This window comes from Pleurodeles waltl, chromosome 3_2, assembly GCF_031143425.1.
Source record: "Pleurodeles waltl isolate 20211129_DDA chromosome 3_2, aPleWal1.hap1.20221129, whole genome shotgun sequence".
Taxonomy (NCBI): domain Eukaryota; kingdom Metazoa; phylum Chordata; class Amphibia; order Caudata; family Salamandridae; genus Pleurodeles; species Pleurodeles waltl.
In genome coordinates this window covers 46,514,103-46,535,073 of record NC_090441.1, presented here as the reverse complement: position 1 = coordinate 46,535,073, position 20,971 = coordinate 46,514,103, and the positions used below count along the sequence as shown (strand labels likewise).

At 46.7% G+C, this 20,971-nt stretch overlaps 1 protein-coding gene across 2 annotated transcripts in view; it reads left to right on the top strand.

Annotated features, from left to right (window-relative positions):
- The window catches only part of SRRM3 (serine/arginine repetitive matrix 3), a 327,419-nt gene that overhangs the window by 202,898 nt on the left and 103,550 nt on the right, over positions 1-20,971 (top strand). For both annotated transcript variants that reach the window (XM_069226720.1, XM_069226719.1), the window contains one exon: positions 16,049-16,129. In XM_069226720.1, coding sequence (XP_069082821.1) covers positions 16,049-16,129 — 81 coding nt within the window. The remainder of the gene's footprint in view (positions 1-16,048; positions 16,130-20,971) is intronic.

Below are 20,971 nucleotides of genomic sequence, written 5' to 3'. Positions count from 1 at the left end.
TTTGCTCCTATAGAACGATTTAGGCACTCACGGAGCACATGACATATCGAATCATACTTTTGCCGCGTGGTGCATGTGCGCTATTTGCGCTCTTGTTTCTGAGATGCTCTTGAGAGAGGGTTGGCACCCTAATGCGTCTCTTGACTGCACTTGCCATCCTGCTGCATGGCTTGCATATTCATGTAACTCCCCCCTGCTGCATGGCTTACATATTCATGCATCCTCTGAGACCACCCTGCTGCATGGATTGCAGATTCATGCATTCTCTGAGACCATCCTGCTGCATGGATTGCAGATTCATACATCCTTTGAGACCACCCTGCTGCATGGATTGCAGATTCATACATCCTTTGAGACCACCCTGCTGCATGACTTGCAGATTCATATATCCTTTGAGACCACCCTGCTTCATGGGTTGCAGATTCATGCATGCTTTGAGGCCCCCTGCTGCATGACTTGCAGATTCATATATCCTTTGAGACCACCCTGCTTCATGGGTTGCAGATTTATGCATCCTTTGAGACCACCCTGCTGCATGGATTGCAGATTCATGCACCGTTTCAGACCACCCTGCTGCACGAGTTGCAGATTCATGTATCCTTTGAGACCACCCTGCTGCATAGTTTGCAGATGTATGCATCCTCTGAGACCACCCTGCTGCATGACGTGCAGATTCCTGTATGCTTTGAGGTCAGTCTGATGCATGGCTTTCAGATTCATGCATCCGAGACCACCCTGCTGCATGGATTGCAGATTCATGCATCCTTAGGTAGCACCTTTCTACATTGATTGCAGATTCATGCATCCTTTGATAGCACCTTTCTGCATGGATTGCAGATTCGTGCATCCTTTGATAGCACCTTTCTGCATGGATTGCAGATTCGTGCATCCTTTGATAGCACCTTTCTCCATGGATTGCAGATTCGTGCATCCTTTGATAGCACCTTTCTCCATGGATTGCAGATTCGTGCATCTTTTGATAGCACCTTTCTGCATGGCTTGCAGATTCGTGCATCCTTTGATAGCACCTTTCTGCATGGCTTGCAGATTCGTGCATCCTTTGATAGCACCTTTCTGCATGGATTGCAGATTCGTGCATCCTTTGATAGCACCTTTCTGCATGGCTTGCAGATTCATGCATCCTTTGATACCACCCTGCAGCAGGGTTTGCAGATTCATGCATCCCATGCCCACTCTGTTCAATTGTAAATCACAATATTGAAGCCAATAATTTCAAACTGCACATGTATCAACTTCACAATATTGACCGACATCATAGCAAAAGGGAAGCATATAAAGGAGAGTTTAGGTGTACTATTGCTACTCCACATCGAAGCACTTTGACAATATGCCGATAATCAATATTGTGAGAGAAAACACTCTGCTTCTGAAATAAGGTTTGCTCACTCATGCATCCGTAGATCTCTCTTCTTGCCTTACTAGAGGACACTATGCATACCTAAGCACTCCTTGACCAATCTTACTGAAGCACCAGACTTTGCACGCTCGTGCATCCATAGATCTCTCTCACCGCCTTACTGCAGGACACTATGCATACCTAAGCACTCCTTGACCAATCTTACTGAAGCACCAGACTTTGCACGCTCGAGTATCCATAGATCTCTCTCATCACTGACTGCAGCACACTATGCATACCTAAGCACTCCTTGACCAATCTCACCAAAGCATCCGACTTCGCACGGCCGTGCATCCACAGATCTCTTTCTCCGCCTTACTGCAGCACACTATGTATACTTAAGCACTCCTTGACCAATCTTACTGAAGCACCAGACTTTGCACGCTCGAGCATCCTGCAGCAGTCTAGCATTCTTAAGTAACCCTTGACCAATCTTGCTGAAGAAGGCACTCTGTTCGCTCATGCATCATTTGCCTGCTGACGTCATGCTCCGGAAGCAGCATTTGCACGTTCATGCATCCCTTGGCTTTCAGACCGTGCTATTGCTGGATGATTTGCACAGTACCGCATCCCTTGACACCTCTCACCGTTTACTTTCAGCAGTTTATACAGTCTTGCAACCTTTGACCTCTCTTTGCATTCTTCTGTAGCAGGATTTGTACATCCTTTAATATCTGACCGTGTGCTTTTACCACACTGTTCACACGTGTACATCTCTTTTCTTTCAGCATGCTCCTGTCTGACTTATGCAGCAGCATTTAACCCTTTGTTGCATGCGTCTTCAGCATGATTTGCATCATCTCATGCCCCAGAAGGAAGACATTGCACACTTATGCATCCCTTAACCACTCTTACTTCAGGGTTCATTCTCACACAAACGTGGGTGCTTCTTGCATTCCACCATGGTACTATAAAAATGTGCTGCATACTTACAGGTCCTTTACAGTGGTTAATTTGTAAATAAAAACGTGCCGGTGCCCAAAGCCCTCTTCTTAAACATGCGGCTGCTGCAATTAAATGTACGAACACAGAAAACTGAGACAGCGTAATCCTGAAGCCATCTCGGGCCTCTTCAATCCATTTACAGCCAATCCTTGCCCTTTCAGCTCACTCTTGCATCTTTTGGTTTTTCCCTTTGTGAAGCTTTTTCGTTTTTCTCTTCCTCCGTCTTTTTTTTCATATGTGTTTTGCTTACAGTAAATGCTTGAGGCAGAAAAATAAGTGCCGGCCCTCAAAAATAAGTGCCAGTGCCCCCCAACTGAAACAACAAGCACAAATTAAGCACTGGTCCTTTAGAGCCTCTCATGCCAACCTCTTACTTTAGGGTTCACATGTATGTATGCTTCTTGCATCCCACCATGCCACCAGTGGTGGCTGGTGATTGCAAAAAGTGGTGGGGCTTAAGTCAATACATGGAACTACATCATGTAAAGCCAAAGTCAGTGGTATTCATTTTATCGACCTCAGCGGGATGAACTGTTGACTGAACTTACCAGGAATCATTTGACAGTGTACTATAGAGTCAACCACAGATCCTTCCAATGAATACATTCCTTAGTGAGATGGTGAAGTAAAGGGAAAACTTGAAGAGGTTTTTATCTTTACTTTGCAGGCACTCAGAATAGATTTGGATTTACTTTTTTTCTTTAGTCACCCAATGCGCTGCCATCCTGGGTCATGTGTGGAGGTCACTTTCACAGCTGTGACACTTCACTTGCACTGATGGCAGGCCTGACATGCTGAGATCCTGATAAGCATTTCGTCCTGTCACTTGTACAAAATACAAAATAAAAGCAGATACGGCCTGATATTAGAGAATAAAAAGTATGCAGTATTTCAAACTGTTTTTAATCTTGCCCCTTCCATTTCGTCACAGGGTGGGTTGTGGTTATCGATTCCACTTCCTGATTCCACAGACACCACCACCCTTTGACAAAATATAGAAGGCTGGGGAAAGTGTTCTTGGTTGACGTTGAGCCTCCTGGAGCCTGAGATGAAGGGTGAAAAGCCCAAGGCTAATTTCTATATTGCCGCCAGAAAGAGGAGGAGACTGGGAAATGACGTCACCTGGGATCCGAGGCGACACAAGGGCTGACTGTGCATAAGCCCTGTTTATGCTATGAAAATGCACTCAGAGGTGCAGTGAGTGCAGCTGCTGAAAGTGCTTGACTGCTGATCTCTCAGTCTCAGAGCAAAGCAGTCAGGCTTGAGCTACATTTACTATGTCTAAGTAACTAACTTTATTTATGGCAGAATACACTTGGTGGGTGGAGCCCCAGTGCTCCCAAGCATGGGCCTCTGCTGAAATGGCACAAAGGACAGTCCTGCACATTCATTCATAAATCACCACTGACGGTGTACTTAGTGCAAGGCTTCCACACATGTATACCTCTTGAATGCAGGCACATTTTTGTATCCTCCTCAAATCACACCATGGTTTTGGTGTAGAGTTTTTACAAGTGTTTGTTTCTTCCTTCCTGCCATACTCTGTTAGGAAGGCTGTGCACATTCATGTATCGTTTGTGCTCGCACGCCATATATTTTTTAAATCAGGGTTTACACCTTCATGCTTGCCTTCAGCACTGACATCACATGTATGCATACCCCTGTCTCGCCATACTTCTTTTGGAAGTCGTGCACACTCATGCATCTCTTAGTTTTTGATGCGACACCTTACTGCAGGGCTCCCACACTTGTATACCTCTTCTCACTCGCCAAGTTTTTTCAGCCAGGCATTGTACACTCATGCATCCCCTCACCTCTTGTGCCACACTTAGAAATGGGGTCTCTGGTTGGCAGTGGTTTGCACCCTTTCCAAGTAGGGACCATCACTCTAGTCGGGGTAAGAGAGTTGCACAGCTAAGATAACCCCGGTTCACCCGTTTGATAGCTTGGCATGCGCAGTCAGACTTATCTCAGAGGCAATGTGTAAAGACTTTGTACACACACTCACACATACACACAGTAAAAACACTAAAAAAGGACTCCACACCAGTTTAGAAAAATAGACAATATTCAGCTGAATAACACAAGACCAAAACAACAAGAATTCATCATAGACAAGTAAAGATATCACTTTTAACAATGTGAAATGAGTCTTAATCCAGAGGAATCAATGGTTGTATCTCTTTTAACACACAGTAACTGGAATGCATCAAAAACAAAGATGTAGCGGGCCGCAGAGGAGTTGAGGCACCAGAAAAGCAAAGCAATGCACCGGTTCCTTACTGCGCAGGGAAGGTGATGCATCGGTTCCTTACTGACAGGGGAGGTGATGCGTTGATTCTCTCCTCGCAGGAGAGACGATGTGTTGGTTCCTTACTGGCATGGGAGGTGATGCGTCGGTTATTTAGCCGCAAGGCAGCCGCTACATCAATTCTTCTGCAACAAGCCAGGTGTTGTGTCAATATTCAGCCGTGGCACGTTGATGCGTGGATTTTCTTCCTCAGGACACTAGTTTCTACTTCCAAGGGCCCAGGGACTAGATTTAGCAACACTTGGCATGTCAGGACGCTCAGCAGCAGTCCCCAGGCACTGGCAGATTAAGGCCCTCATTACAACCCTGGTGGTCAAAGACCGCCAGGGGTGAATTGGCAATCGTACCGCCAACAGGCTGGCAGTACAATTCGCCATATTTTGACGCCGCGGTCACACCGCCGGGACCGGCGGTTTTCTGCCATCGTTGTCCCGGTGGTTATAATCCGCCAGGGCAGCGCTGCTTGCAGAGCTGCCCTGGGGATTATGACTCCCCTTCCCGCCAGCCTGTCCATGGCGGTCTCCGCCATGGAAAGGCTGGCGGGAAAAGGAGTCGCAGGGCCCCTGGGGGCCCCTGCACTACCCATGCACTTGGCATGGGCAGTGCAGGGGCTCCCAGGCACAGCCCCACCTTGCTTTTCACTGTCTGCAGAGCAGACAGTGAAAAGCGCGACGGGTGAAGCTGCATCCGTCGCACGGCCGCAACACCGCCGGCTCCATTAGGAGCCGGCTGCAATATTACGGCCGACATCCCCGCTGGGCCGCCTGCCAAGGTTGTAATGAGGGCCTAAGTCTTTGATGTCCCTGAGACTTCTAAGAGAAGGCAAACTCAGTCCAAGCCCTTGGAGAACCTTTGGAAGCAGGATGTAGAAAGCAAAGTCCAGCCCTTCCAGGACAGAAGCAGCATGCAGCAGGCCAGCACAACAAAGCAATAGGCAGAGTAGCAGTTCCTCCTATAGCATCCAGCTCTTCTTCCTGACAGAATGTCCTCAGTCCAGAAGTGTTCTAACATTGTGGTCTCCTAGGCCCAATACTTATACTAATTTCTGCCTTTAAAGTAGGCAAACTTCAAAGGTAAGTCTTTGTAGTGAACAAGACCCTGACTTTCCTGCCGTGGTACAAACACACTCCTGGGGGTTGGATACTGCTTTGTGTGAGGACAGGCATAGCCCTATTCAGGGGCAAGAGTTAGATGCTCCCTCCACTCTAGCCCAGGAAGACCCATCAGGATATGCAAAGCACACCTCAACTCCCTTTGTGTGACTGTCTAGAGTGCATTCACAAACAGCATAACTGTCATCCTGACCCAGGCGTGTATGCCACAGCCAGGCAGAAGGACTGAATGGTCGAGCAAAAAAATGGCCACTTTGTACAACTGGCATTTTCAAATTTCCAATTTAAAAACCGGCTTCACCAAAAGATGTATTTTGAAATTGTGAGTTCAAAGACCCCAAACTCAAATCTCTTTCTGCTCCTAATGGCAAATTACACTTAAAAGATATTTCAAGGCAATCCTCATGTTACCCTATGGGAGAGATAGGCCTTGCAACAGTGAAAGCTGAATTTAGCAGTATTTCATTATCAGAATATGTGAAACACACCAGTACATGTCCTACCTTTTAAATACACTGTAACCTGCCCATTGGCTGCCGTGAGCCTAACTTAGGGGTGACTTACATGTAGTAAAAGAGGAGGTTTGGACCTGACAAGTGGGTGCACTTGCCAGGTTGAAATGGCAGTTTAAAACTGCACACACAGACACTGCAGTGGCAGGTCTGAGACATGTTTACAGGGCTACTCTTGTGAGTGGCACAATCAGTGCTGCAGGCCCACTAGTAGCATTTGATTCACCTCTAGTGCACTGTCCTAGGGACTTACTAAGAAATCAAATAAGCCAATCTGTGATAAACCAATCAACAACACAGTTTAGACAGAGAGCACGTGCACATTAGCCCTGGTCAGCAGTGGCAAAGTGCCCAGAGTCCTAAGGTGAGGAGCAAAAACGAAATTCAGCATAGGCTCAAGAACAGGAGGTCAGAAGCCAAAGAGACAGGGGAACCCATTCTGATAGTTGACAGGTCTAACACACGCTCTTACTTAACAGATTCTCCCCATGCTCCTGAAGGAGATGTTTGCACACTCTTGCATCACTTAACCTCCATGCGGGTTGTTACTTCAGGGATCCTCTCAACCAATCATTCGGGCTGTTACTTGCAGGATTCTCTCCATGCTCCAGTAGGAAGTCTTTGCACACTCATGCTTCCCTTAACCTCTTGTGCTGCACTCATTTTGACTATATGATGAGTCAAAACTGCCACGAGCCAAACCCTCATCTCTCTTCAGCAAGTTAATTAATCACCAGAGTTTTCTTGACATTTTTATTGTTGCCTGAAAATTGATGAACACAAGAGGAGCTCTGCGGCAGGTGCTTTTAAACCTATAAAATGTTTCAGAACATAGCGCCCCCAATCTAGGCGCCAGGTGCGGTGTCACTGGTTGCACTGCCTTAAAGCTGTCCTTGTTCTAACCTTTCATGCAGCGCCCTTTCTTCAGACATTCTCTTCATGTTCCTGCAGGGCGTATTTACACACTCGTGCGTCCTCTAAGCTCTCCTGCTGCACTCCTATTTTAGGGATTCTCTATCGTCATGTTCCTGAAGGAGATCTTTGCACGTGCATGCAACCCCTAACCTCTTGTGCTACGCACTTACTTCAGAGATCCTCTCCATGCTCCAGAAGGAGGTCTTTGTACACTTGTGCCATGCTCTTACTTCAGGGATTGTCTTCATGTTCCTGAAAGAGGTCTTTGCACACTTGTGCGTCCCCCTCACCTCTTGTGCCACGCTCTTACTTCTGGGATTCTCCCTGTGCTCCTAAAGGAGGTCTTTACGCACTCCTGCACCCTCTATCCTCTCCTGCTGCGCTCTTACTTAAGGGATCCTCTCCATGGCCCTGAAGGAGGTCTCTGCGCGCTCATGCATCCTCTATCCTCTCCTGCTGCGCTCTTACTTAAGAGATCCTGTCCATGGTCCTGAAGGAGGTCTCTGCGCGCTCATGCATCCTTTATCCTCTCCTACTGCGCTCTTGCTTCAGGGATCCTCTCCATGGTCCCGAAGCAGGTCTTTGCACGCTCATGCATCCTCTATCCTCTCCTGCTGCGCTCTTACTTAAGGGATCCTCTCCATGTCCTTGAAGGAGGTCTCTGCGCACTCGTGCATCCTCTGTCCTCTCCTGCTGCGCTCTTACTTAAGGGATCCTCTCCATGGTCCTGAAGGAGGTCTCTGCGTGCTCATGCATCCTTTATCCTCTCCTGCTGAACTCTTACTTCAGGGATCCTCTCCATGGTCCTGAAGGGGGGTCTCTGCGCGCTCATACATCCTCTATCCTCTCCTGCTGCGCTCTTACTTCAGGGATCCTCTCAATGGTCCTGAAGGAGGTCTCTGCGCACTCATACATCCTCTATCCTCTCCTGCTGCGCTCTTACTTCAGGGATCCTCTCCATGGTCCTGAAGGAGGTCTTTGCCCACTCATGCATCCTCTCGTGCGCACTATTACTTCGGGATTCTTCCCGTGCTCCTGAAAATGGCACTGCACACTCACAAACCCTCTGTGACTCCCATGTTGCGCGCTGCTACTGCGGGCGCCCTGCAGGACCGGGCCAGGGCCACCCTACGTGCCCCTCTCCCTACCCAGGAGCGCTGCCTGGCCTCCTCCGGTTCATTGGGCTGCACAAGCCCTGTTCTCCCTTCTCCCTCCCCCGAGCCCCTGTATCCAGGCAACCCCACGCTGCATTAGTCTGCTCTGATTGCTCCAAGAGGACGCTGCCAGAGGCGGCTGCTCTGCCAGGACATGTGGAGATTCCCTGCCAGTCGCGTGGCTCTGAAAGGCCAGATTCTGCCGCATACCAGCCGGTGTCTGCCAAGTGACTGACTCTGCACCGCCCCTACTGGCCTCTCAGAGGCATCGGTCTGCCAGGACCTTCCAGGTGAATTCGAGAGGCTCCTTGCAGGCTCAGGCAGACTGACAGCTCTTTCTTTTTACTATCAGTAAAATGGAGCCGAGAGATAAGTCCTCGATGCTGATATTTAGTCCTTCGACCACAAATAAAATACGTCATCACCGCAAACCCAGGTGCGCCTCCTCCAGATTCCTGCCATTTTCCTTCTTTACCCTCCCACACTGTGATTGGCTGGAAGAGTCATCACTTCCTCGTGGGTAGCTATCAGCGCGCACCACGATCGCACTAGTGAGTATGTAATGTGTTGTGTTAATTTTCACTCAAAACAATAATGACGTGTTTTGATATAGTGCTTCATGCTGCAGTTTTGGCGTTCTACCTTATTTATAGAGGCTTCCAGCCAGCTCTCTTCATCCACTGGTCTGTTGTTGTGTCATTTAGATTTTCTTGCACCCACTATGGCGTATCAAATGGAGCAATAAGCCCACCTCAGCTATTGCCAATATTCGCTGTGAGTGATGTCACTCTGCACTTTCACAAAAAGCACACATTTTTGAAAAATTAATTAAATAACTTTAAAAATATGTACAAAATCTAGATTCTGCAGAAGAATGACTGTTACATTATGATAATAATTAATTGAGGCCAATATTGCCCACAGTTGTGCTCTGGCACTATATAGGGGAAACCGCAGAGCTGATCTCATCACTTGGCAAAGCCCCAGGTTTTTAATTGTTTAGAAAATGCAAGGCACTTTGCTTAAGTTCTCATGTTCTGCAGGAGCGAGTTCTAAGACTTTGCGGCTTAAAAGGAAAAAGCGCAACAACTACCCGGTGTGTTTTGCACTCTTTTGGAATGGACAAAACATTTCCAACAGAATAACGGAGAGTTATAGAGGGACAATAAACTGGACGCACTTGCTGCAAGAGAAGGAGGGCCCAGCTAGACACTTGAGCACAGCACGCTAACTAGGTAGCTAATGCAGTCCGGCCAGATGTCCATGAGTAGAACCAAGGCCAAGTTGTAAGAGGGCTGCAGAGTTTTTAACCGCTGAAGATGACTAATGGTGTAGGACGGAAGACTAAGGTACTCAGAGTTGCAGGAGTCCACGATGGAGCAACAAGGTTCTGGAAGAAGAGAAAGGATCTGGGGGAGTAAAAACTAAACAGATGTGACCTTATGTATCTGAAGTAATAATGCAAGCTCCTGACCAAATATGAACCCAGGATGATGAAAAGGAGTCATAGGAAAGGGAGGAATGCCAAGACTGGAAGGTTACCCACTCCTTGACCAGATGCTAGTGGGTCCACTGGTGATAGGACCTTAGTCTTCTTACACTTTAGTTTGAGTGAGTTCCTATTCAATCAGTGAGGAATGAGACACTGGAACAAGTAACATTCCCGCCCTCGTTTGATGATGTCAAAGGAGGGGATAGGATGATTGATTTGGAATAGTTTTCTTTCTGAAGGCAGAAATTTTAAAAAGACGAAGTCTTTGGCCCTAAAGTGAGAAGATCTGAGATGACCTGCTTAGGTTGCGAGCTCCAGACTGGAGTGATTAAGGACAAGGCGGAGAGGTTGGTGCTGGTTTCAATGGGGTGCAGTTTAAACCAGCTCAGGACTGATGTCACGTGTTAGCCTAGTTGCGGCACAGAAGGTGGCTTTCAACAGGGCCAAGTTCATCTTTGGAATGATGGTAGTAGTGGCAACAATAGGCATAACAGCATTAGGGACTGTACCACTGCTAAAGGGAACATGGACGTCATTTCCCAACGAATATCACTCTTTTAGCCTTTTGATAGCCAGTGCTTTAGGTGGGCAGGTACTATTAAGTACTCAGTACCTGCACTTCTTTAATTTGGAAGGGATGGTACCAGCACTTCTCAGCAGTGCTCCGATGCTTTTAATGGGAGGGTACCAGCCCTTCTCCCAGCAAACAGGTATGATAGCAGTGCTAAAAAACATATGAGCCAGTTCCCTAAGCGGTAAAGGTTCTGAGAGACCTCAAGAGCTCAGGCAGAGTCAGTCTGCTGTATTTGAAATGAGGCCAACTTTGTCACAGCCCTCAACCACCCACCCCCACAAATTAAAACTTGCTGTGAGACTGACTGTTCCTCCCCTGCCTAAGGTTTAATAAATGACTGATTCTACTGCAGCCCCGCGCCTTTCAGGGGCACCAGCCTCTAGTAGATTTTCCTAGGGGTCAGTATTTTATGCTCTGTCAGTATCTTGATTTCACATAGACAGAATTAGAACCTAGAGATACACTGGTGCACAATGAAAAGCCATGATTGGACTACACAGCTACACAGAGGGTCTACTTGGATTCTTTGACAGCCCTCTTAGTTTTTAACTCCTGCCGCTCATAGTTTATACTAAGTGGTGTCTCAAGCCACGAAAGGTTAATTGTCTGAAACAGAGTGTGATAACAGCGTGTGCTGTGTGCAGGGATGCAGGCAGTGCTCAACGACACCGTTTTTTGGAGACCTGGACATGCTTATCATCAGACTTTCCCCCCCAAAAAGAGATTAAAGTCAGATAGGGGAGGAAGCAGTGCTTTAAATGGGCCGGTACTCTCCGGTACGGAGTACCGGCACTTTTTTATTTTGCGAGGGAGAGTACCGGCATATCTCAAGAAAAACGCAATACTTTTAATTGGAGAGTACCGGCACTTCTCAGAAACAAGCAGGTACTCTGGTACAGAGTACCTGCACTTCTATTTTTCCATTTAAAGCACTGGGAGGAAGAAGGATGAAAAGAAAGGCTAACATGGGGAAGAGGGAGGGATAAACAAGCATTTGCAAAGCGCTGTTAAATAAAGAGAAAATGTAGTCCAGAAACCATACGGAAAACATGGAGCCTTGTATGTTTCCAGAAGTTGGTTGGTGCGCTTGAGGAGGGCTAAAGACGGAAAAGGCATGACCTATGCATGCCTTTCACGAATGAAAACAAGTGGATTTTAAAAGACAAGCCCACGAACCAATGTAAGGGACTGGCACGACATAGGCGTGGTCAGAAGCCCAAAGAGAGATTACATCAGGGGACGGAGCGCTTTGCACTCCTCCCTAGAAAGGGGCCTCAGTGTCATCTTAATGACTTTGGCAGCTTCGGACAAGGCATACTAAGGGGCCCTCTGTAAGGGGCACTTTTGTATTTATTAGCCTTTTCTTGTTAATTTAAGCCCCCATAAAGCCACACAACTCCACATTATGTGTTAAACTGTAACGGGGTACACAAAACAGTGAAAGATATGACTTGCCTGGGACCCCAAAAATCTTTAAAATGACAAGAGGTAGACAGACAACACCAGAGGCAGAGATAGGCAGAAAGTTACAGCGGTTTCGATAGAGAACACAACACACAGATAGTCAAATAGAGAGAATGCTCCTATTCTCAGGAGGGCCTTGGAACGCGGGGGTCCTGGGCAATCGCTCGCTGTGCCCATTCCTTAGATCGTCTCCTTGTGACCTAGAAATACTAAATCCATTAATCCGATTTAAAATCACACTATGACAGCAACATCCCACGGGGCGTTAATTGTATGCCACGGGGGAGAGAAGAAGATTCAATGTCCGGTTTGCCTCGGAAGTTTGTAAAATGGCACCGCCGTGTCAGCTGTTGAGAAACTCACACACTCCTCTGTGACCCGTTTCCCACCCTGGAGGTGGGCAGAGATTTACACCAGTCAAGGTCGGGAGTAAATGATTTGTGAAGGTGAGAAGGGGAACGGAACACCCTCACCTAACAGGGGTGGATGTGGGAAGAGGTTGCTGGACAGGGAAAATGTCTCCCTGCGCAGAACATAAACATTAACAGCAGCACTTCCGGTCTACAATGCAGAACTTTTCTGTGCGTAAAACTTCGTGCGTTGGAAATGCTACTCCTCAAAAAGGGCCCAGGACTTTCCAAAGACCAGATTTGGAAACATGTGGCTCCTGCAGCTATCCAGGCAAATCACTGAATGTTTTCTACATTCTAACAAAACTGTGCAAAATGTTCACAGGGGGAGGAAATCCTTTATTCCTCTTTACACATTTTTGGTGAATTGGAACTAAAGCCCATATTTATACTTTTTTAGCGCCGCATTTGCATAATTTTTTTGACGCAAAAGCGGCGCAAACTTACAAAATACAATTGTGGCCAATATTTATACTTTTTTAGTGCCGCATTTGTGCCATTTTTTGATGCAAAAACGGCGCAAACTTGCAAAATTCAATTGTATTTTGTAAGCTTGCTCCACTTTTGCATCAAAAAATTACGCAAAAGCAGCGCAAAAAATTATAAATATCGGCCTGTATTTTGTGAGTTAGCGCAAATGCGGTGCTAAAAAAAGTATAAATATGGGCCTAAGGTCTTCAGTCTGCCCGTAGAAGCATCAGACCTGCAAAATATATCAGTTCCCAATCAGAAGCAATCATGGAAAATGGTTGCAACTCAGATGAATCCATAAATATTTGACAACAATTGTACGCCAATCAGTCAGGGCAATAAAACAGTATTGAAGTGCAGTAAACGCCCTCTGGTGGCCAGCATGGAGAACAAATTATGTACATTTAACACCAAAGCAACTAGGGGAAAAAAACTCTACTGAGACGAGACCAGCAACCCTGCGGCACTAGCAACAGTATCTAGGCCCCAACTGCAACACACCAACACCATTAACATTCCACACAATAAGGTAACTGGACAGAATACCACATGCATAATTATATAGATAACTCACTGTGAATAATAGGGATGCTTTTCAGCAAAGGTTTCTCAGTGACATCGACTAGGCAACAAGAGCCTATGGTTTAAGCAGCTTATGATGTCACTTGGATCCTTGAGGTGAAAAGTCTTCTCTATATTCATAGTTACCCACAAACAATTTGATGGTGTATATGCATCAATACACACGCAAGAGAAGGGGATAGGTAAAATGGCTGTGAATAGACAGTGGGCACTACTATCCCATCATAGTAGTGGAAAACAGGTTTTGCTTTTCCCTGGTGTGACGTAATAGCTGTGAATAGCATAATTTAGGAAAGTCTGTTCATTATACTGGATGAGAAACATATACAACTTAGGATCTTCCCACACAGGCAAAAGTCCACTTCAAGATAATATGAAACTAGGGGCTCACATGGCTAAATCCTGAACCCACAGGCAACCTCTGAAAATGGCAACTTTGAGCCCACCAAGGTCGTGTATTTTAAGTTTGTAGGTTGCCTCCAGTGCCCCAGTGTATGTTTTACATAAAACACAACGTTTGTCAGCAGTCTTGGTAGCAAAATCACCCTGAAAAAAGCCCCCCAAACTTCAGTACTTGCTTCTTAGACTCCTGCCCACTTCTTTAAGCTGGAGGTCTCTATGGATCACCTTCCAGGCTCACAAATCTATTCATCAATTAATATTCCTTTGCCTCAGACCTTCTGCACCTTTCAGCCTCAGGAGGAAAGTTTAACGGGGCTAGCAAGTTTCTCTGGCAGAACAGTAGCTCCCTCTACCTGTAGGCCAAGTGAAGACTGACACTGCCAGGCTTGGAGCGAAATGCTAGAAGTAGATGATTAGACAGAGTAGGAGACACATGTCTCAAATGGTCTCTGGGAAGCAGGAAGTATTCAGTGCAGGATGCAGGGAAGTCTTCGGCTCCAGGCGGAATCTACCCCAGGCGTTAATTAGGCAGAGTATTTTAAAGTGTAAAACAAGCAGCCATTAGTGATCGAGCTAGTCAATCATAATGACATTTCCAGGCCAACCATGCTTGTTTGAGCAAAGCGATGTATTTTCTGTCCTATGGTTCATGCTATGTGTCATAAAAATGCCATGCACAAATCAAAAATAAAACATTGAGCCCTGGGCTCAGTTGTGAAGAGCTCTCCCCTCTCTCTTAACCCAGCTGGTCCTTCCAGGAAACCCCCCTGAGAAATATCCTTCTCTCAACCAATGATTGGCCTAGGCCTCCTGCAGAAAACAGATCACTGAGTATCCATGTTATACCTTCTAAATAAGGAACGTTGATACAGATTATATGAAGCTACACATGTTCCACTTAGGCTCAGTGAGATTCCCTCATTTGTGGCATTTTGTAAAAAGCCCATTGAAATGGAAGCTGATTACCGGGGTAACCACAATGTTGGGAGTGAGGGACATTTCTCAGAGAGGTGTGCTGCCATCTGAATGCACTGCAGTTAAGCCCCTCCAGAATATACGGCATAGCATATGTGGTAACTGGACTGCAACTATGCCACTGGTCATTTTAGCTGGAGTTACCTACCTGGTGCGGCTTTCGTTTTGATAGGATTTCCCAGTCACATGTTATAAACTAAATGCCACTTTACATTTTATTTAAGGGATATGTTCTGCAGCTGAGACTGGCAGAAGAATATGTAATCTATAATTATATTCTATGTTTTAGAAGTAGGTGAACAATATAGTCTTTCCTCCTGCTTCCCACATCTGCATCCTCAGCAGCTGCAGAGGGGACAAGCTGTGATGGTGACGACACAGAGACAACCATTTTGCAGAGAGTCAGTTAGAGTAATCTGGAAATAAAATGCCTATCATGGGTTTCCAGATCAAGTTAGGTGGTCACAGCCACTGCCGAGGTCGTAAACACAAGCCTTTCAGACCACAATGTAGCATATTGTGGGGACACGGCAAAAAAAAGATGTCCTGATCGACTTTCTTTGGAATCATCGTATATTAAGTAAAGCAAGGTTGGAAGCAGCCAAAATACACCCACTCGGCTGAGTCACAGCTGTCTTGGGGTCCAAGTATTCACATGTGTACTGTGTGCACGTGATGTTTGTTTCAGGTCTTGGCAACGGCTAGAGATGCAGAGGCCCGGCATGCTCTAAACCTGCCCAAACCCAGAAACAAAGCACTTATAAATCAGGGCCATTGTGCTGTCTGGACCTAGCCTCTGCACTTGTGCGTACTTTAGAGTTGGGATGCCAGTGGCGTAAACATGCCCAGTGCAGACTGAACTCATTAGAGGAGGGACACATACAAACAGGTCCTTTATAACGGAATACCTTGGCCGATGGCGGGAAACTTGACTAGACAGGCTCATCTGGTATAAGGGTAACAGTCATTTAGTCAAGAGTTCGTGAGGTATCACCGATGGAGCCAGGCCTGACATTCAGGACACGTTGTTGCCTCTGAATCATACCTGGTGTACAGATCATGAAGCACAAACCTCTTCTCCTTGTAAGGTGACATTAGGTACATGTTGTCTGCCAGGTCAGCCTGAACATACCGACGCCACTAACATGCAACGCTTCGTGTGCCCTGCAGCAGGCACTGAAGCCTGACAAGCTCCTTTAAAATGTTTATTAGAAAATGCTTTATGGATTTGTAGTTCGTATTATTTTTTGAGTGTCGGGCCTGGTGTCCTATTTGTGTATAAAATGTGTTTATTTTCGCTTTCGTGTCATAGGATGAAAAGAGGACTCAGCAGCTCCTGTTCGCCTCGGCCCAGGAAGAAAAAGAAGAAGAAATCTGGACATAAAAGGAGTAGGTGAGTGTCCAGGTGCACGTGCTTGTACTTCCTGCAACAAACTCTGGCATGCCCGGATGTATTCGAAACACAGGCTGTTTCCACCTTGTAACCAGTCAGTGATAGGGACTTTCAGCCATGTGTCTCGGCTTCAATAGTTGTTTGTCTCTTTCTGGACTCTCATTGCATTATGGACCTGGTCTTATATGAATACCCGCTGTGCACAGAAGGCACTGGGACTTGGGAATATGATTTCTATAACTCTGAGAAAACGGATGAGTTGTGAGCTGTACATCTACAAGTCAACAATTCAACGAGAGACCAGAAAGAGAAGAAGGACTGTTGAAGGCAAGTTGCCACCTGACCTGAATGATGCTAGATTGTGGCCGCAACACACGTTTGTGGGTGTGCAATGTTTGCTTATACCCTTCTCCGAGGACCTCACGTGTGTCCAGATGGGCACCCATCTCGCTTCTCAAAGGGCCACTTGCATTTTCAATTGTATGTCCATGAGAACTCTTCAGGGACCTCCCAGCGTGGCCAGAGGCCTAGCAGGCATCTTGCAAATGTGACTAACAGCAACACCAATATCAGGAAGCGAGAAATGCAAATGTCTGCGTGAAGTGACCCCTGTGCAAGAACCCACTTAGAAACTCGGTGAGACAGCACTGCAGAAATTACTAGGTGGTAAACAACGGTGTTGTTCACAAAGGATAGTCGTGCAGCCTTCACCAAAGATGTCTTGTCAGCATATCTAGTTGATGCTCAGGCAATGCAGTTTGCAGCCTATGCGTGACACAGCCGTGATTCACCGATGGTCCATAGTTAATTCGACTCAATTAGAAACGGACTCAATACAATGGAGGAATGACTTCCTTCCTATCTGTATTAGATGCGCAATGAACTATATGGACCGCAGTTGCATTGCTATGTCACCTGTTTTTACATAATTTGGCTATAAAATTAATTTACTTCTGACCTTACTGTTTTAATTGCTTAAGCTACTATATGTGGAGCAATCTTTTTAAGTCAATTTATAGATGACTCACATTGCAGTTATTCCCCCTATATGTTTTTCTTATTTTGGAACTAGCCAGCGCACGTGCGACCCTTTATTGCCATCAGTTATTTATCTCTATTTGGCTACAACCATACGAGTTTTGTTAGTTAAGATATTCATTCGTTATCCCTTCTCTTATCTGAGGTGAGACGCTTCCTCATTCCACCCCTCGTTCCAATCTGTAGCTTGATTGACACGCTATGCATTCCAAGCCTTGCTATAGCGAGCCGCCATCTTTGATACTGGCATGCGTGCAGCTTTGAGCTTTGTGGAAGAGTGAAATCAGCACCACTACCCCTTTTTCGTGTGTAAACGGCCGCTTTATTGGAAACAGGTGCACTCACAAAATAACACCCTGGCCTCAAGCCTCACAAAACTACAACACCTCACTATACATAATTTCACCTAACCAAAACACTCCCGCCTCCCCTACCCCACCCTCCCCACTCCCTTACTCTTAAACTTGCGGTTCGTTAATCAACTCATCCTTTAGTAATGCTTTCTTTGTTGAATCCGTCTATTACCTTATTAGTCAGTTGCTGGTGTCTATCTATTGAACACGCAAGACTCCAACCCCTACTGCTCAATTTGTTATCTTCGTTGCCCTGCTACTGTCCACCCCCTTCAAATCTGAAAGTTTCTTGGCAGATTTTCTGTCCATCTGTTATTGTATGTCATGTGAACAGTCTCTGTCTCCGCCACCAGAAAAGGGGGGTGGGGAGGACAACCCCCACCCCTTTTTCTCCCCCCTAAATTGGGAAAACACTGTCCTGCTCTATAACACCTTAATTAAGACTCCCTAAATAGTACTTTTAATGCTTCCTTTAGCTGGAGCATGTACAACTCAGCCCATTAAGGACAGGTGTACTCCATCGCTCCGAAAAAACTCCTTGTCCTCGAAACGTAAATCCCTGTGCTCTAAGTAAGTAAATCCCTTCTCCTGACAATATAAATGCATTTCCTTATTAATCTTCCTCCGCGCTTTCTCGATCGCACCTGGTTTCCTTTCCCCTCGCCAAATCCTGGGAGGAACAAAGGCTGTCCACATTACATGGCAACCATGCCATTGCTGTCATATCACACATAAATCCTTTTTTCATATGCCTCATAATATCCAAACCCATCCGTTTTACCAAGTAATTTTCGCCCAAGTGCAAAAGTAATGCATCTGGACATAAACCCCTTCCCCGAATTTGCTGTAATGTCCTTAATAATTCTTGCCAGCACATACCCCCTTTACCTTCCACCCGTACGTGGTATCTGTCCCTGTCCAAACCTAAGTTATCCCCACAGCTGTAGTCCGCGCTTGTCTCCATGCCCACTTGACAAATTAATGTCCCACAACCCAGATGGATATGAACTGCACTGCTGGTCCGGGCACAGAACCTGTAGCAGGAGAAAAATATATTATCATTCCGTTGCAGTAAACCCTTTTCTCACATATTTTTTATAAGCATTTGATTTCCACTGTCCCAATTTCAACAGTTCCTCAGTCTTCCAACCTCGAAAACCCGCCTCCGTCGCCATACCTATCCTAAAAGAGTGAGTCCCAAATTGCAAATCATCTTGCCCAACTGCCTTTAGGCCTGCCCTCAATACCCCTACCAACTGATATGCTGAAACCGCCTGACCATGCACATGACAAAAAACTCCTCCAGTACCCTCTTTCGCCGTAGCCCTCAGTCACAAACCTAAATGCACAGGGCAAACATCCAAGACTCGGTAAGCCATCATGAACACCTGCCTACCTCTCCCCTTCTGATCTGTCTTTGACCTCCGCAAGCGCAGCCCTACTCCGTGCACCTCAATGCAAACATCACGCCACTGGAGACCCTGTGCTGTTCTGGACCCCAACAACTCCGAAACCCGAAATGCCCCAAAAAACATCCAAGACATGAGAGTGCGAAATAATAAGCTTTCCACATCATCAAGGCACACCTCCCTCAATGCCCGCATAACCCTTTTAAAAATACTCAGCGTTACAGGCTGCCTCAACCTTCTTCTTACACCCTTCTCCCTGGCCCAACCTTCAAGTATCCTCTGCCCCAATTCACCCGCCGATGGCACATAACCCTAAAAAAGCTTACCCATAAAAGCAATACCTGCTAATTTCCCCGCAATGGAGACCCTTGACAAGCGTCTTCCAACCATACTCATAATGAAGTTTACCACATCTTCCACCCTGTCCTGATCAAGATGCCGTCTCTGAGCCCCAGACTCCAAAAATTCACACCATACCCTTACATACGCTTGTTGTGTTGAGGGGGCCAGCGAATTCACAACCAACCGCAGAATCCTCCATCGCCTATGGTCCACAGGGCTGCCGGCATAGTCGTTCTGTACAGGGCCTCGTCCGCAACCAACCCATGGAACCTCTCCCACTGCGAACGAGATAACGCATCCGCAATGTCATTGTTGACCCCAGGTACATGTTGCGCCCTGAAATATATGTCGCGGCGCGAACACTCCAAAACAAAAACGCATAACAGCTGCAAGACCTGCACATCTCTGACAGATTGACGATTCACCACCTGAATAACTGCGAGGTTGTCCACGCGGAACAGCACTCTTTTATGCATCAAGAGGTGACCCCAAACACTCACTGCCACTACCAAAGGAAATAACTCTAGAAATGCGATGCTGTTCCCTCCAGCACGCCATGCCACCGGCGCTTCCTCTGTACAAAATCTCCCTTGCCAGTATATGCCAAATCCCAAAGCTCCTGACGCATCCGAAAAAATTTGGATGGCCCATTCACACAACAGCCATGTCTGAATTGGAATCCCATTTAACGATTCCAAAAATACACACCACATCCTCAAATCCTCCTTCACCCCCACGCCAAGTCGCACATGGTGATGCGGCATAGTGTACCCCATGAAGGACATACCTAGCCGCCTGCAAAAAGTCTGTCCTGCTCTGACTACCCTGCAGGCTAAATTTATGTGCCCCAGCAGTACCTGAATGTCCCTGACTGTCACCTTCATCCTATTGACCATAGCCTGCACCGTCTCAATCATGGATTTTTGCTTATCCGCTGGCAATCAAGCCACCATTGCCACTGTATCCAGTTCAATACCTAAAAAGGCCAAGGCCGTGCAGGGCCCCACTGTTTTCTCAGGGGGCAGGGCTACACCCAGGTTCCCCATAATTGTCTGAAATCGGTGAAGTGCCACCTCGCAACAATCAGAACCCTGTGGCCCTGCAAAGAAAAAGTTGTCTAAGTAATGGGTCACTTCCTTGTGGCCAGTAACCGTCTCAAATATCCACTGCAGGAATGTGCTGAATCATTTAAAAAGAGAACAAGAAATCGAGCAGCCGATAGGGAGCGCCTTATCCACATACCAACTGCCCTGAAATTGAATGCCCAACAGCTCAAAATCCCGGGATTCACTGGCAGCAATCTGAAAGCTGATTTGATATCAGTCTTTGCCATTAATGCGCCAGGGCCCAACGACTCCACCATTGCCATAGCCACATCGCAATAATTGCCCTGCTTGTCTGTGGCCATAGCGCCCCACCCAAAAACACACTTTATCAACCTTAACTGGAGTAATAGCTTTTTCCCATGGAACCTTGGCCTCTTGCCCGGGCCTGACCCCCTTGGGCACCTCCTCCCTGTTCTGAAGCCTGCGCCCCTGCACTGCCTGTCCTGTAACAGTTAATAAGGACATGCCTACCTGCGCATTTCGAACGCTCATGCTTAAACTTACAATACTCCCTGGTGCACAAACCTTTGTTGAAGTCCCAACAGGCTCCTGTCTTTGGCGACCCGCTTCCTGTCACTCCTGACCCTCCTTTTG